Source organism: Adiantum capillus-veneris, chromosome 14 (genome assembly GCF_014529385.1).
Source record: "Adiantum capillus-veneris isolate H3 chromosome 14, ASM1452938v2, whole genome shotgun sequence".
Lineage (NCBI taxonomy): Eukaryota > Viridiplantae > Streptophyta > Polypodiopsida > Polypodiales > Pteridaceae > Adiantum > Adiantum capillus-veneris.
This window is the reverse complement of record NC_140944.1, coordinates 68,681,623-68,699,410: the sequence shown is the minus strand read 5'-3', so window position 1 is coordinate 68,699,410 and position 17,788 is coordinate 68,681,623. Positions and strand designations below refer to the sequence as shown.

Genomic DNA, 17,788 nt, shown 5'->3' with positions numbered 1-17,788 from the left:
GATGAATGGGCGTATATACAATGCACGGGGGAAAAACCCTCCTAAAGAGGGAAAGAATGCCCAGACGGTCCTAAGTGTCTTCACACACATCACTATCACATGTATATGGTAACAAATCCCCCCTGGAGTGATGCGGTGAACAAGAGCTAGCACAGGAGTAAAGGGAAGTGCCATGCCCTAAGGACATGATCAGTACACAAAGGGGAGTATGCCCAAAGCTTTGCGGAAAGCTTCAAACTTCTCACGAGACAATGCCTTTGTGAAAATATCTGCAAGCTTGTCCTTTGTTGGCACATAAGCCAAGCTGATCCCTCCTGCTGAGAGCCTCTCCCTGACATAGTGGCAATGCACCTCAATGTGCTTTGTGTGAGCATGAAAAACTAGGTTCCTCGCAATTGCCAATGTGCTATGACGGTCAGTGTAGATACTATTGGCAGTGTCATGTCCAACACCCAAATCAACCATAAGGCGTCTGAGCCATACACACTCAACCGTAGCTATGAAGATTGTCCTGTACTCAGACTCACAACTAGAAGTAGCCAGTAGGTTGCTTCTTGCTCAACCATGATATACATGAACTGTCAAGCATGACCTAAAAACCACTTGTGGACACTCGCATGTCAAAATAGCAAGCCCAATCTGAGTCGGAAAAAGCATGTAAGTCTGGCGGCAATGATCCCCCCTTGGGATAAAACAACCCATGCTTAGACCCTCGCCTATACATAAATCTGCTAGCCTGTGAGGCTACAAGTGAATACTTGGCCTCGTATTGCATACATAAATAAGGCAGCCAACATCAGTTTGATAAAGAGTGACATCAGTAGGATCACCAGCATCATGTAGACTCAACTTCAAACGTATTTCCATGGGTGTGACAATAGGTTTGCAATCTTTAAGTCCAAACTGACATAGTAATGTCTTTGTGTAACTTTTCTGACACAAGGCAATACCACCATCCCACTACTTAAACTGTATGCCCAAGTAATGATGATGTACCAGCCCCAAATCTTTCATCTTGAAAGTAGCATTCAAATCAGCCTTAAATTCAGCAATATGTGCCTCATTGGGACCGGTGATCAGCAATTCATCCACATAAAGAACAACAATGAGAAGTACATCGCCCTCACGCTTGACATACAATGTGCTTTCTGTTGGACTGTTACAAAAGCCTCGTTTGATCGAATGAGTGTCAGCTTTCTCATACCAAGCACGAGGAGATTGCTTCAACCCATACAAAGCCTTCTTACATCTGCACACTTTGTCCTCTTGTCCTTTCTTGACAAAACCGCGAGGCTGCGTTACATAAACTTCCTCAAATATTTCACCATTCAAGAAAGCAGTAACAATGTCTTATTGATGTGTATCCCAACAAAAATGAGCTGCCATTTCACATAGAAAACGAACAGTAGTCATACGACAAGTGGGAGCAAAAGTTAGACTTCATAATCTATGCATTTTTGCTACACATAGCCTATTGAAACAAGTCGAGCCTTATGGCAATCAACCTTACCATCCGGCTTGCATTTCAACTTGTAAACCCACTTTGTATCAATGGCCGTTTTGCCAAGAGGCAAATCACATAAAGTCCATGTGTCATTTTCTATAAGTGCATCATATTCTCATTACATGGCAACCATCCAATTTTTTGAATTCTGTGCTTTATGAAAAGACACAGGTTCCTCAACATCATGTACGCTAGACACAACCAATGCATAACAATCTGATGCATAAGATGCGTGGCGAGAACCTGAACGAGTACGACTAGACAAAGGTGCATCCAATTTACAAAGTATGCACCAGCCATTTTGGCATACCTCTAGCCTTCTCATTTTCAGCCTTTCCTCATCAAGTACATCATGTGCATCTGCATCAGTTAATAGGCTGATTTGTAACATTTTCATAAACCCCCATAGGTTGTACATTTGCCTCATTGGAATTTAAATTCATATTTCCAACACTAAAAAGAGGCAACAAAGTGTCATAAATGTCTTGTGAGTTTACATTATTGTCTTTAGTACAGCAAGGGCTAAATAGAATCTTCCACAAACACAACATCGTGTGAAACCAAAATATGCTTTGTTTGTGGATGATACAAGTTGTAACCTTTGCTTTCATAACTATAACCAACAAAAATACATTTGATAATCTTATCATCCAATTTTTGCGTTATGTTCTGGCACCAAAGCATATGCCAAACAGCCAAAAACACGCATGTGCTCAATAGAAGGCTTTCTATCATGCCATGCCCCATATCGAGTACTAGACTACAAAGCTTTAGTAGGACACCTACTTAGTACATAAGTGGCACACATGATGGCCTCAAGCCAAAAAGAATGTGTCAAAGCTTGACTTTTGACCATACATCGTGCCATTTCCGTAAGTGACCTGTTTTTCCTCTCAGTAACACCATTTTGTTGAGATGTATTAGGTTAAAAAGATAAAAAAATTACTCAAAATTATTATTATTTGGCCAAACATTTTGCCGTAATTATTCCTCACACTCGTATGTACATATTCTCACTCTAAGTATCTCTTTCGTTGAAATTTGTCGATATGGCTTAATATTTGTTGGATGAGAGTAAAAATCTGCTACAAAAAACCAAAAATTTTAAGCATCAAACACATTTTATACACTTTAAACATGATCTCTCAACATCTTGCAGCCTAATATCTTGCAATATGCTACTGCAGCTGATGTAGCCACTGTTACTCCCCCCTTCCCATTTTGAGTCACCTCGGACAAAGGTTTGTGCAATGTGCATGGGCAAAAAAAAATTGTATATGCAAAGGCTGTGTAAGATGGCGCTATCATGCTTAGAGAAAAGATGCATTGGGTAACTTAGTGTTGTGCAAGATGTTGGTACTAAACCAAGTGTTCAGTGGTTTTTGATGGCGAGGTTTCTTTGATGATGCGTTTACCGAACAGAAGTTGTTGAATGCATAATGCCCTCTGTGTAATGTTGGGTCTGGTGATTATCATGTGTGTGGCCAATAGATGATTGTGTTGGACTTGAGGGATCCATATGATGCTTGTTTTGAGAGACTGCAATAAGATTTGGTTGTTTGATGGTTTCACTCTCCATTCCCATTTTTTTGGTGTTGGTTTCTTTGGCTTGTTCAAGTTATCTTTAGGAATCCATTGGTAGTTTGATAAGCATGTTGAAGCACTCAGATGTCTATTGAATTTCTACCGTCGTTTTTGCTTAGTTTGTTTTGTCAATTGGAAAGTTGTACTACATTGAGGTGAAAGATTGATTAACAAGAATTGTTTTGGGAATCCATATATGTTTTGGTTTTGATGCCAAGGTTTACTTTCTGATCCAAACTTTGTGCACCCTCCTTTCATGATTACAGGCAGGTAACTTGTGTTGAGATGCAAGCAGTTGCTCACTTGTATCGGAGTTGTCTTAATTTTGTTGTTCATCCCAGATGTGATTTGTTTGCGTAAATGGCGTAACATAATGTTTATCCTTGAGATAATAATGCACTGTGTCCTCTTTCCAATCTAGAACAGCTTTGTAGGTGTGTATCCATGAAACTCCCAAAATGATTCTCTCATTGAGATTTGTATCAATTTATGTTAATCAAGACATTTGCTTGTCCCAAGCTAACCATGGTTTCTTTATTAGGCGCTTTGAGTTCAATTTTAGTTGTTTCAATCATGGACTCTGATAGTTTCAGGTAGGTTGAATATTACATAGCATTGACAAGTGCTCCAATGTCCACAATTGCTCTTTTGGTTATGCCATCAACTAGTTGGACATGATCCAAACATCCATACCGCCTAGCCAAGTTTGCTCGCTTGAATTGTTGCAATAGGAGGTGGTGGTTTATGTTGTTCCTTTTGCTTTAAACTCCGTAATTTAGCTTCCTCTAGTGCTTGATCTTTAATTTCCTAATCCTGTTGCTTTCGTTCCTTAGCTAAATATATTTTCGTAATCATTTTTGGAGTGAGAGGTTGATGATACTTCTTCAATCTGCAACCATTCATCCAATTCGACATTATCTCTCCCTCCAATGTCGCAAGTTGGACGGCACCACTTGGTGATATGTCATTGATCACAAATAGGCCGTTACCCCGCTTTTTGAGTTTCTTGGAGTGTTCCTTAACTAAAACATTGTCTCCCTTTTGAAATGCCTTATTTATAATATGTTGTTCATCGAACTGTTTCATTTGTCATTTTGCGCATACATAGCCGCAACCGATTTGAGTATCATTTCATCCAACTGTAAGTTGTTATAGTCTATCAGACAACTTATGCCCCATCCATCCCAAGTCTTGTGATATGTGTACTATAGGAATTAAGAACTCTACAAGCATTATGGCATTTATCCCAAACAATAAATTGAAAGGTGTGTTCTACAGCGTCTTGTATGCTACCCAGTATGGCCATACAACTGAATGGAGTTTCTAATCCCATTCTGTTCTAGGGCATTGAAATTTTTTGTAAGAATTGCGCATAATAATTTGTTGGTGCTCTCGGCATGCCCATTTGCTTGAGGATGGTATGGGGCTGATTTAGAGTGAAGCACCATAAATTCATGCAACAGATATCAATCATGTCATTGAGGAAATGATTTCCTCGATCATTCACTGATGATTTTGATTGGAAGTCCTTAGCTTGTAAAAATGTTCTCATACAAGAACTGTATTGTTATTCGGACATTGTTCTTTTGTGTTTCCTTGGCCTTTACCCATTTGGTTAAATAATACGTGGCCACTATAATGTATTGAGCATGCTTTTGATATGCCAGTGGCGAGATAGGCCCAACAAAGTCTATTTTCCATTTGGCAAAGGCCCGTGCTCCTATCATTGATCTCAGCAGCATTTCATCACATCGCATCAATACTTTAGTGCTTTGATAAGCATCACATCATTTGACATAATGCTTTGCATCCATTAGCAGAGTAGACCACTAGATTCCTGCAAGGAGTATCGCTTTTGTGATTTTATCAGCCAAAAGGTGTCCTCCTGCATGCTCAATTGGATTTATGATTGCACAAGCATCACAAGAGCTAACATAGTCGTGGATGCTTCTCTACATGGGTGGCCATTACACCCCAAGTAGCATCGGTCTATGGTATGTTTGTGTTTTAGCATTGTGAATTTCCATAGTTTGTAGATAATCTTGTCTCAAATACATTTCTTTCTTGGTTGGCTCAATGCATAACCTATGTAAGCCGTCATTTCCTTGTTTAGATAACCATCTGGCTATTAGCATTAGTGAGCGAGATTGCTCGATGATTGATGGTTGTCTTTCAATTTTCATAGACCCAATGGTAAGTAGTACCATCTAATATTGAAAAGATAAGAGTCAGGAAAATCATCCTCAATCCTTAAAGCAGATTCCCCATGTAGCATTCGCGATAAATGGTATGCTCTTTGGTGTGTCGTCCCTTTCTTGACCACCACAATGAAATCAAATTCTAGCAATATTGGGAACCATCAAATGATGCGATCCGTATTGCATTGTTTGTTCACTAAGTACAATAATGCATGTTGATCCACAAAGAATATGAACCAATGACTTGCTCCAACATTCCAAAAGGTTCTCAACATACCCGTCGGCTAGTTACAATTTCATGCGCGTTTTTTTGAGAACTGATCTGTCCCATTTTTCCCACATTTCTTTTGTAGCAATGGCTAATCCGGCCCCATTGTCAAGTATCACTATTGTCTGTACTCCTTTGTATTCCAGGGGTAAGGTGGTGTTTCCCTCTTCTCCTTCACAATAATCGCCTACCTTATTCACTGGGACAAGTTTTGATTTTGGTTTTTTAGGATGATTTGTTTTCTTAATTTCATCTACGAGGTCATCTTTTGGATGGATCTTCAATCTCATCTTTTCCACATTTTTGCTCATTTGTCCCCACAAATATGGCTTGATTTTTAGAAGCTCTGCAAGAGTGATTGTGCACCTTATAGAAGAAGACAAGAGATCATGCAAGCTCTTTGTATCCATCACCCATGGAATAGAATTCCATTCTAATGGCGCAAATCTTACCTCAAATTTTGTCTCATACTCCCCTATAAAGGACGGGAAAGTTCTTATGGTTTCCTATTTACTCTCCATAGAAACCTTTGTTCTTGCATCTCCATACAACGACTAAATATCTCTCGGATAGATCTCATGGTCCATGTTGATTTAGGAATTGATACTGATAACAATGTGGCACTTCCGTCTTTTCTATTTTTAATTTTTTCCCACAGTGATTGTGGCCACGTCTTTTTTACTTTAGAAATTGAGTGCATCTCCAAGGATTTAGCCTCATCCATGGTGTTTGTGACAATCCTCGTAGTCCATGGTCTTTCCTTACCCTCTTTTACAGGTTTGATTTTGTTGTCCATATTTTTAGCGCAATGTATGAGTAGGTGATTCCTTCCACATAGATCACAAAATCCTTGAATTTTAGATTCTTCGCTTGTGTTAGTTTCTTCACAAGCCCCTACTTTCACCCTTTTTGGCTCATGCATTACTAGCTCATTTGAATTCAAGATGCAGATAGGTCAAAAGTCTTTGTTTCAGTGTTTGGTTGTTCTTGAATCTCGTCTCGTAGGCTTGCACTATAGCATCTAACTGCTCGTTCACTTTTCCACTAAGAGTGATCCGCCAGAGTCAGTCTTCGACTCTTCAGACCCATTTGTGTTTTTCTTGCTCTCTTGTTCACATCTAAGTTGTTCTTTTGTTTGGTTCGATTCCGTTTCCAAAACTATTTTTTCTCAGCCTCTTTGCTTTCATTTTGTTTCATTTGGCTTTCCAAGATTTTCTAATCCTAATTGACCCTTTTCAAATTTGGTTTGTTCGGGAAGTTTCAAATCATCCGCTACAGACTGATTTTTTGGTGTTCTTGAGCCTGATCTCTAGTCATCACTTTGATTGGAACTGTTGGCTCATACTCGGATCTGCTTGTGCATGGTAAATTTATTAATGACATTGATGGTTGCCTTCCCTGGATTATCACGATTCTTAACACAATTTTGAATCAAGTGATCTCTCCCACAACCGTCGCAGAATCCAAAAAAAATTGTTTGTTGACATTTATGTGGACACTCTCTTCCCCAATGGTTGCCTCCACATTCATAACATGGGCCCTTGGGTTGGGTTTCTGGTGAGGCCCCTGTTGGCTAGCCTGCCCTAGGTGGATATCACTTGGGCTTGTAGTTCTGGTTTGCTCGATTATGGATTTGTGCAATTTGTCAGGTATGCAGATTGGTTTGTTTATGGCTTGCAATGTGCTATTTTGGATATTTTGCAGGGCCTCCTCAAAGAGGGAAGGACTCTCCGCTCCACACCGTGTTATATAAAAACTTATGGTTATTGACACGTGTATTAGAGTGCCTACGCCTCTTGAGGAAGGACTATCCGCTTTGAAATATTGTTTTGGAAATTTATGGATGTCGATACATGTGTACTAGAGTGCCTACTTATGAGGCTGGACTCTCCATGGTTACATTATATGTGGAACGGGTCCACCACATTTGGTATGAATTGATTTGAAAGGATATGATGAATTGGTATGGCAAGATGAAAGGCTGACAGATGGTGGTGTATTTGGAACAACATTTCCGACCAATGTTGCACTCCGCACTTATGCACATTTACTTCATTTTATGCACTCCCATCACACCATACACATGTTACACATTTTTTCACTTTTAAGTTGCATCCTACTAATGATTACTACTCTTTTGGTTTTTTACTTACTCATTGTGCTATGCAGGCATGTACCCACCGTCTTGTACCTCACAATGGACCCCACCCCTTATGTACCTCACAACTCAGGACAGTTTCTTTTCCAAACCAAAGTATGTTACGGATTAGGGATATGTACATTTATTACTCAAGTGCTCATTACGAGCTACGGCCATTTATTCTTGGCGGCCAATGTGTATTCATTTTTTGAGTATTGAAGAATCTATAAATAAATACGTGCAAGAGGGAAATGATCACTCTTGCACGGGGGGAGATTGCACCCAATGCCTGTGTCTCTCTTCTCTCCTCTCCTTTCTTCTCTCTCATCGTACCGGTCTAGCACTCCGTTCTAAGAGGTGCACCCACACATGCTCTCTCCCGCTCTCTCTCTCCCTCAGTCCGTGACTATGGATTTGTGCAATTCGTCGTGTATGTAGATTTGCTTGTTTATGGCTTGCAGTGTGATATCTTGGGTATTTTGCAGGGCCTCCTTGCCTCCGTCTGTAGCAATTAGGTGCAACGGCATCTCTATCTATGAGTACACCAAATCTTTGTATGTGAACTTGTGACCGTACTGCTTGGTAAATGCTTTGTCATTATCTACAACTTTGGTCTTGAGCAGCAGGTTGTGTTTGCCTGGCGGTGAATGCAGAGCTTGATTTATCATATATGTAGTGATTTGAAATTTTACCGCTTCTCCGTCTTTATCAGTCAATGTGGCTTCCCCGTTGTACTGAATTGAAGACATAAGTTCATGTCCTCTTTGGAATTCTATTCCCAATGGGTGTAGGCGGAAAAATGTGTCCATTCGAAGACACCTTGATCCTTTAGTCACTTCATGTTGTTGATGCGAAGTCCAGAGTTCCCTTGGAAAGATTATGGTCTTTACTTTAGCGCCATCTGCTACTTTCAATATGTCAATGAATATCTTTGCAAGAATTTTAGCAAGCTCCTCCTCTGATATGTGAGCTTTCTTGTTCGATGAGATGTCCACCACTTGGTAGGGTGGGGCTTTCCATTGCTTCCTTGGCCATCAGTGAGGCATTCTATGATCAAACATTCAAGAGATTAGATCTAGGAGTTGGCCAACAAGTAGTAGAGAAAAGTCAAAAAATGCAAACTTTGATCATAAAATAAAAAATGAGCATAACTTGATCAAAACAAGTCCAAATTTGTCCAAACTTCACCAATGCATCTAAGTAGCTACAGACACTAGGTCAGATGGCTACATGTCAAATCTGCCTCAAGGGGTCTTGGATCGCGATCCATGTTGGACAACATTTTCAACTTCTGGTAATATGATCTGATTAAGCATGAGTTGGGGATGTTTTGGTTCACTTCTTTTTGAATTTGGATCACTGGTTGGGATTTCACGTCAAATTTTGAATTTTTTCTCACACTTAGGGAGTTTTGGAATTTTTGCAAGGATTTTTAAATTCAAATGACTTGAAATTCTAGGGTTAGGTTATCGAGAGTTTTCGCATTTTGGCAAGGATTTTGAAATTCTAGGGTTATGTTATTCTTGATACTTGGGACCATGTAGTATAGTTTTTGCTTGGAATCGCGATCCATGTTGGACCACCTTTTGGGGTTAAACTTGTGCAGCTTTTTCCTATAGTCTATCATAACACAATGGTGAATTTATTTTCAAATTTGGAAAAGTTTGTCTCTTGTTTTCCTAGTTTCCCAAGTTATGGCCTGATTTGGTCCAACTTTGCCATAATTGGTTTTGGTTATCATCTCTGTTTGACATTTTGACCATCAAAAGATTGGGAGCTAAAGAAGAACCCCAATTCCAATTGTTTCTTGATTTTCACTGCAGTTGGAGTCTGTTTGGACCCTCCCAGGCCCTCTAATACTTTGAATCATTTCTTAGGCATTTTTTGGCATTCCTTGTGTTACAACAAGTTCATGGTGGAATTACAGTTGCAGGAAAACACACAGCTTGGAGAAGACGAAGGAAGCTCAAGGCACACAACAAAGAGTTTATTACTTAGTGTGCAATGGAAAGATAGATAGCCCTAGAATGAATGGGCGTATATACAATGCACGGGGGAAAACACCTCCTAAAGAGGAAAAAAATGCCCCGACGGTCCTAAGTGTCTTCACACACATCACTATCACATGTATATGATAACAAATCCCCCCTGGAGTGATGCGATGAACGAGAGCTGGCACAGGAGTAAAGGGAAGTGCCATGCCCTGAGGACATGATCAGTCCACAAAGGGGAGTAGGCCCAAAGCTTTGCGGAAAGCTTCAAACTTCTCATGAGACAATGCCTTTGTGAAAAGATCTGCAAGGTTGTCCTGCGTTGGCACATAAGCCAAGTTGATCTCTCCTGCTAAGAGCTGCTTTGTTTGTGGATGATATAACCTATAACCTTTGCTTTTAGCACTATAACCAACAAAAATACATTTGACAATCTTATCATCCAATTTTCTGCGCTGTGTTTGTGGCATCAAAGCATATGCCAAATAGCCAAAAACACGCATGTGCTCAATAGAAGGCTTTCTATCATGCCATGCCCCATATCGAGTAATAGACTGCAAAGCTTTCGTAAGAAACCTGTTTAGTACATAAGTGGCACACATGATGGCCTCAAGCCAAAAAGAATGCGTCAAAGCTTGACTTTTGACCATACATCGTTCCATTTCTGTAAGTGACCTGTTTTTCCTCTCACTAACACCATTTTGCTGAGGTGTATACGACATTGTACATTGGTGTTTTATCCCACGACTAGCAAGAAATGCATTAAATTCATGAGACGTATACTCCCCCCCTCAATCGGAACAGAGGGTGCCGTACATTTTGAGACATTTTTAGCCATAGCCAAAAATTGTTTGAAGCACATAAAAACGTTGGACTTTGCTTTACGTGGAAATACCCATGCATGCCTGGAGTAATCATCAATAAAAGTCACAAAGTAAAGGTAATTTCCCAAGGATGGAGTTTGCATGGGCCCACAAACATCACTATGCACAAGCTGCAACCTGCATGTGGCCCGAACTGAACCATCCTTTGGAAACTTAGAACGCTACATTTTACCCAAATACTGCCTTCACAAACATGTTTGACAGGTGCTTCAAGAGGCGGCAAAGAAGCAACCATGTCAAACGCAAGAAACTAGCAAAATTCAGATGCCCAAAACGTGCATGCCACAGTTTTGCATCTGAAACAACCCTTGAATCTGCAACTGCATTTGCAAAATTTTGTCCACACTTTTCATACAAAGTGAGATTATACAGTCCACATTAGAAAAGGCCAGATGCAACAATTTCATCACCAAAACTGAGATCATGAACTGTACATCTGTCATCCACAAATTTTGATTACAAGTCCAAGTCTAGCAAGTGCAGATACAGACAAAAGATTCTTCTTGATCCCAGGTACATAAAGTGCATCAACAAGTATGAAAGAACTTCCATTTGTAGCAGTAAGTACAATCTTTCCAACTCCCTGAACGAGATAAGAGGCATTGTTGGCACAATTGACTGAATTCCCATGAGGGACAGACTCGAGAGAGGTGAAAAATTCAGGATGTGAGGTAATGTGCTTTGTAGCACAACTGTCAAAATACCACACATGTGAATCTGCAGCAACTGACATACATGCATCATGGACAACAGGATCGGAAGTGCACTCTACACTAAAAGCCCAATCTACATGTTATAGGCACAGACACTAATTCCGCCATAACTTCCGCCTTCACATTTCCAAAAAGACATTGATCGACAGTTACATAATTCGAGAATACTAATGGGCAACGCCCTTTCCCAAGAACACCCCTTGGAATCCCAGAAGTACAAAAGTTGATATTCCAAATTCCACTAAGGTAAAACATCCAAAATTCTCTGAGCTTAACACCTGGCACAGCCCGGTGGCTAGAGCCATAGGCTAACCTAGACCCACAATCCCTTGATCAAGTATCTTGCTCCCCAGAAGCACCTTCTGCATCTGTCTCCAAAGCCTTTTCTGCCACAAAATCCGGATCCGCTTGCTTTTCCACCTCTGCTTCCGCCTGCTTTTCCACTTCCGATTCCACTCCACCTGCTAAATTCCGATCTGGTTCCAAAACGCCACTGCTCAGCTCCGCTGTCTACTTACTCAGACCCCCTGCACTTACTTCAATTCCCTTGCTTTTATTCTTCAACTCCTCCATCTCTGCAACCAGCCTCTCATTCTCCATCTTCAATGCCTCATTCTCCCTCCTAATGCTCTCCTTTCCAGCTAGTTGAAACCAATTCTTGAAGCGGTCCGTCGACACTTCCATATGCTCCCTCCAAAGCCTAGTTGCTTTCTTCCACATCTCCTACGCATATTCCAACACTTCCTACTTCAAGACATCTGCATCCAAATCAGCTACTAAGATGCCTATCATTCCTTGGTTCTGCAATGCCGCCTTCTCCATATCCAACAATGGAGTTAGTCTATTAATCAGAAAAACACTTTCAGTGGTCAAATCAGCCACCTTGTCCCCCAATTCTTTAAATTGCTCATCCACTGTAGTCTTCAATCCATCTGCCCACCGAGTGAAATCCTCAGCTACACTCAAAACTTCACCATTCCTTGCCATAGCCTCAGCTGTATCCTCTTAACCTCCTCCTGCAATCTTTCCTTATCCGACCTCTCTTGAAATAATTGCATCCTGACTTTCTGCATTTCCCATTCTGGAATAGCACTACACTTATGTTCCATCTTCTCACTTTCCATCACCCTAAGCGCCGCATCCTGATTCTGCAGGAACTCGTTCAAATGAGTCAAACGGTTAGCTGCCTCCTCCACAGAGAAAATCCCCCTGGCCTCATAACTGTCACTGCTACCTGCCTTAACTTTCAAACTCTCCGAAACACTCTTCTCCGCAGCTCCACCCATTCCTTTCATAAACAGTGTGACCTTCTTACCTTTAGACTCCGACTTCTTAGACTCTGACTCCATGGTGAAACTGTTCAACTTTGATTCAGACTCCTCCAAACCCTTCCAAGGAACTTTAAAAGGTGATTTGCTTCTTTCAACTGTTGGAGACCCCAACAACAACTTCCTCCGCTTCATTCCACATAATGTTCCCTCTTCCTTCACCACATCTGCAACCAGTGTCTTCAAACCTGTTGCTACTGACGAAACCTTCAGAACATGCTCAAAGATTGCGGCCAAATAAGGTGCCACTCGGCCCACTTCCGGTGTCCGACGCCGATCTCTCTTGCCTATAAGCTGCATCCGATCATACAACATTGTTGCCCAATCAACCTTAATGCCTCTCTCAGCCTGAAACAATGGTGCAAAAGCCTCCTTAGACATGTAAGCGGTCTTCTGCACAATGCACACCTTCTCCAGATACCAAAACAAATTTGAGGCTCTGATTCCACCCGCATTCCGCACCATATAGTATGCCTTTGTCCCAACCAGATTTCCAAATTCCCCCTTCATCTGGGAGTCAGTCACCTCCTCCCCTTAGCTGGCACAGGTAAATACGAAACTTTGAAAGCCTTGGACACCAACCTTGGTGTCAAGTGCACATCCCCTGTAATCACTCCATCACTCTCCTTAATCATGTTCCACTTCTGCTCAGCAAACTCATTCTCTGCCCATGCGTCCCAGGGTAAACATGAAAATTCATAAAGGCCTATGCGCTTGAGCCATACCTGGGTTTCCGCCTCATTTGGGTCAAACGTTGCCACCGCCGTCTCCACACTCCCCTGGTCACTCATAGACTCAACTTCATCACTCTCCAGCTCGATGTGCTCTTCTTGCTGCCTCGCCTTGAACAGCTCCTCCATCACCATCTTCATCGACCTAGTGTTCGGCATTGATTCTGACGCATCGCCCTGCATCCCCGCCATCAGCTTTCCAAAACTACAAATTGAGTGTGAACATAGGGCTAAAAGAGAGAAAGAACTCTTTGATTTACTAACATATAATAAACAAATCTTTAAAGAACTACAAATTGAGCGTAAACATAGAGCTGAAATAACCCTTAATATTTTCAGAAAACATTTCGCCCTTCTTCTCCGAGTTAACAGTCAATGAACTACGACGTTCGCACACTTGGATGTGATCTCTGACACTTCTCACCACCTTAATCTTATAATGATGAATTTTCTCCTCGATTCGGGCACGCCATTCAAGATTCAACCAAAAAATATTCGTCCTTAAGTGAGTCACATCAGCACTAAGCGAGTTTTTAGCCTTAAAGTGAGTACCCCCACTAATGAGTACCCCTTGACCCTTTTGCCCAATTCCATTCCTCCGACTTTCCTCTTTCTGGACCTTCAATCCCACAGTCCGTATTCCAACTTCCAGTCCGCAATCCGAATTCCGAATTCCAAATCCCTTTACCGGTTTTGAATTACAACAGCAAGTTGCCAATGCTACCTCCAAAAATTCCGCTGCAACCCGCCTAACACTAATTGTTAACAATTTACTACCAATATCCTTAGCTTTATTGACCATCCACTTGGGAACCTCAGGAACCTTTCCATAAAATCTCTTCAGTCTGAACCCATTCACAGGTTTCAAAATCTTGGTTCCGAAGACATCTTTCAACAAAAATGTTCCTTGGCCCTGTTCTGATTCAATCTGATAAGGTCCCAAATATCTCAGCTTCAACTTACCCGGATGTGGTCACAACTTAGAATTATATAACATCACCCAATCTCCCTCCTGAAAAAATTCGAATTTCACCTGCCTGGACATCCATGCTTGTCTCCTCTTCTGCCCAATTTCCACCAAGTAGGCACTCTGAATTCTATCCTCTTCCAATTTAAGCAACTCCTTCTGTCTATGGGAGATTGATTCCTCTGGACTCAACTTATGATGAACTGACAATCTCAAGCTTGGAATTACATATTCCATTGGCACCACAGCTTCAATTCCAAACACCAATCTGAAAGGTGTCATTCCAGTCGCCACCTTAAAAGCCGTCCAAAAAGCCCATAGTGCTGAATCCAGCTTGTCATCCCAATCTGATTTATTTTCCGACACAATCTTCTTCAAAATTCTCACCAGCACTTTATTGGAGCTTTTCGCCCGCCCATTTGCTTGCGGATGATATGGAGTAGATTTCTTATGCAAAATCATATGTTTGGATGTCAACTCTTGAATCACGGAATTCAAAAAATGTGTTCCCTAATCCGACACCAACTCAATAGGACATCCAAATCTTGTCATAATGTTTTTATATAGAAATCGTGCCACACTTGCTGCTTTATTATCTCTCAAAGCCACCGCTTCCACCCATTTGGTAGCATAATCAGTTGCAACAAGAATGTATCTGGAACCCGTCCTCTTTGCCCTTGGTTTTATTGGGCCTACAAAGTCCATTCCCCACTTTTGAAATGGTTCCAATGGCAAGAATGGATGATCCTGCATCCTATCCCCTTGTGTAGGTTGCCCCATCTTCTGACATTGAACACATTCCTTGGCAAAACTATGTGCATCTTTCAATAACAAAGGCCACCAAAGTCCAGCTTGTAAAATTTTCCGGCCTGTAATTTCCCCTGAGAAATGTCCTCCAGCTGATCCCCAATGTGCCTCCTGCAACACTGCTTTCTGCTCTTCATCCGGAACACATCGGCGTATAATCTGATCTGCTCCTCTTCTATATAATGCTCCAGCTATAATCAAAAATGGTCTGCTCCTCAATGCAAACTTCTTCCTTTGATCCGGAGACATTGTCGAAGGTAAAACTCCATCCACCAGAAACTGAACCATCTGATCATACCAATTATCAAAAAACTGTCCTTCCACACGGAACAAATCCGCATCAGGCAATTTATCCGATACTCCTGGTAATTCCTCCTTATGTTCCAATCTGCTGAGGTAATCAGCCACTGCATGCTGAGTTCCTAGAGTATGGACAACTATATAATCAAATTCTTGCAACATGAGCATCCACCTTGCTAATCTGCCTTCCAATTTTGGCTTCTTTACCAAAAACAATAAAGCCTGATGATCCACATGGAAAACCACTTTCTTTCCCAATAGATAATGTCGGAATTTTTCCAAGCAAAAATCATTTAAAGAGCTTACCTTTTCATAACTATATAATTCTTCTCCGGTGCTCTCAACATTCTACTAGCATAATAAACTGGTCGAAACCATCCCTTGATCTTCTCCTGCAATAAAACAGCTCCTACTGCCATGTCGGAAGCATCTACATACACATGAAACGGCAATTCCCAATTTGGTGGTTGAAGTATAGGTGAAACCACCAACATCTTTTTGATAATCTGAAAAATGACTAAGTGGTGCGCTTACATCCGCCAAATACCGCAAATACCTACCATGCCTTTTGATCTGTCCAACAAACCGCATCACTGCCTTCAAATTGTCTGGAGCTACAGCTTTCTGAATTGCACTAATCTTGTCCCCATCAATCGACATTCCTTCTTGAGAGATGATATGTCCCAACAACTTTCCCTTCTGCACTACTATTGCAAACTTCTGAGGATTAAGTGACATCCAAAACATCCTACATCTTTCAAAACACTTCCGCAAATATTCCAGATGTTTGACTTTTTCCCCAAAAACCAAAAAATCATCCATAAAAATCCTCATAAAATCTGTCAAATGTGGCTCAAAGGTTTTAAATGCTGCCTTCGAGAACGATGGTGGTCCATTCTTCAAACCAAAGCTCATCATTGTATATGCAAAAGCTCCCCATTCTGTGATAAAAGCAGTTTTTTCAATATCCTCTTCAGCCATCGGTATTTGATTGTACCCTGAAAATCCATCAAGAAAAGTGTACATCTCATGTCCCGCTACATCATCCAGAACTAAATCAATAAAAGGTAATGAAAATGGATCTGAAACTGTTGTTGCATTCAATTTTCTGTTATCCACACAAACCCTTAGCTTCCCAGACTTCTTAGGTACCACCACAATTGGTGACAACCATTCCACCTGATCCACTGGCACAATGAATCTTGCATTCAGCAATTTTTCCAATTCCTCTTTCACCTGCTTGGCGTAATTTGGATTCATCCGATATCTTTGTTGAATCACTGGAACAGCATCCGTTCTCAAATTTATATGATGCTTGTAAACCTGAGCATCCATGCCTTTCAAATCAGAATAATCCCATGAAAAGACATCAATATAGTCCAATAGTAATTCCTTCAAGTCCTTCTTAAAACCATCCTCCAAATGAACACTAACTTTTACCATCCTTGGATGATCCTCCCTCCCCAAATTCAGATACTGTAAATCATCCTCCTTAACTTGAGAAACTTTCTTTATCATCTTATCATACAGAGCCTCCGCTCTCTGCATTGCCTCCTTTGGCTCCAACTCCGAATCCTCCATCACAATTTCTTCTTGAATTTTCCTCTCTTCCCTCTTTAATTCTGTATTTTCCTGTTCCACACCATCTGTATTCCTCTCCAACTGATCAATTCCCAAACTGTCCTCTTTCACTACATATTTGTCAATGATCCGCTCCACATCAACCTCGAATACTGGAACAATTGTTGGATTTGTTGCTAGGAAATATGCCTCTTCATCATCCTCCAATCCTTCAGACATGTTAATTGCTTGTGCCAACATCGGCTTCGTCGATTCTAACAATTCCTTCTTCGGCCCCATTGGTAATGTAACTTATCTCCTTCCTTTCTTAACCGTCACTTCATGTTTTCCCAGTCCTGTTTTAGCTTAGCCGTGCGAAACCATGGCCTCCCCAACAACATAGAATAAGTATTTTTTGAATCCTTCATCCTGATAACTACAAAGTTTACCATAAACTGCAATCCATGAATGATAATACCCTGCCTCCTTAACATCCCCACTGGTTGAACTCTGCTCTGATCATCCATACGCACTTGAAATGGAGCTGGTTCCAACCTGACATCTTGCATCCTTAGAAATTCTGATTTCGAAAGTATGTTAACACTTGATCCACCATCCAATAGAACATCAAAAAATTTGTGGTTATTAAATTCCAACGACAGTGTCGATAGTGAAAAATCCACATCCTCTGGGCTAATCTGGAAACTTTGAATTGTCTGGTGCACCTCATTCATACTCGGAGCAGTCTTTGACCTCCGCATCACTGTATATAATTTATCCCTGAAAACAGGAACTAATGACAACAACTGATCC

General features: G+C 41.0%; 1 protein-coding gene across 1 annotated transcript; it reads right to left on the bottom strand.

Annotated features, from left to right (window-relative positions):
• Positions 1 to 13,630: 13,630 nt before the first annotated feature.
• On the bottom strand, positions 13,631 to 17,275 carry LOC147442560 (uncharacterized). The gene is made up of 6 exons (XM_086529384.1): positions 16,595 to 17,275; positions 15,854 to 16,312; positions 15,722 to 15,807; positions 14,927 to 15,503; positions 14,375 to 14,818; positions 13,631 to 14,269 (listed from the first exon to the last, which is right to left on the bottom strand). Exons 1-6 carry the CDS (start codon positions 17,273 to 17,275, stop codon positions 13,631 to 13,633), a joined length of 2,886 nt encoding a protein of 961 aa, XP_086385510.1.
• Between the last annotated feature and the right edge of the window lie 513 nt (positions 17,276 to 17,788).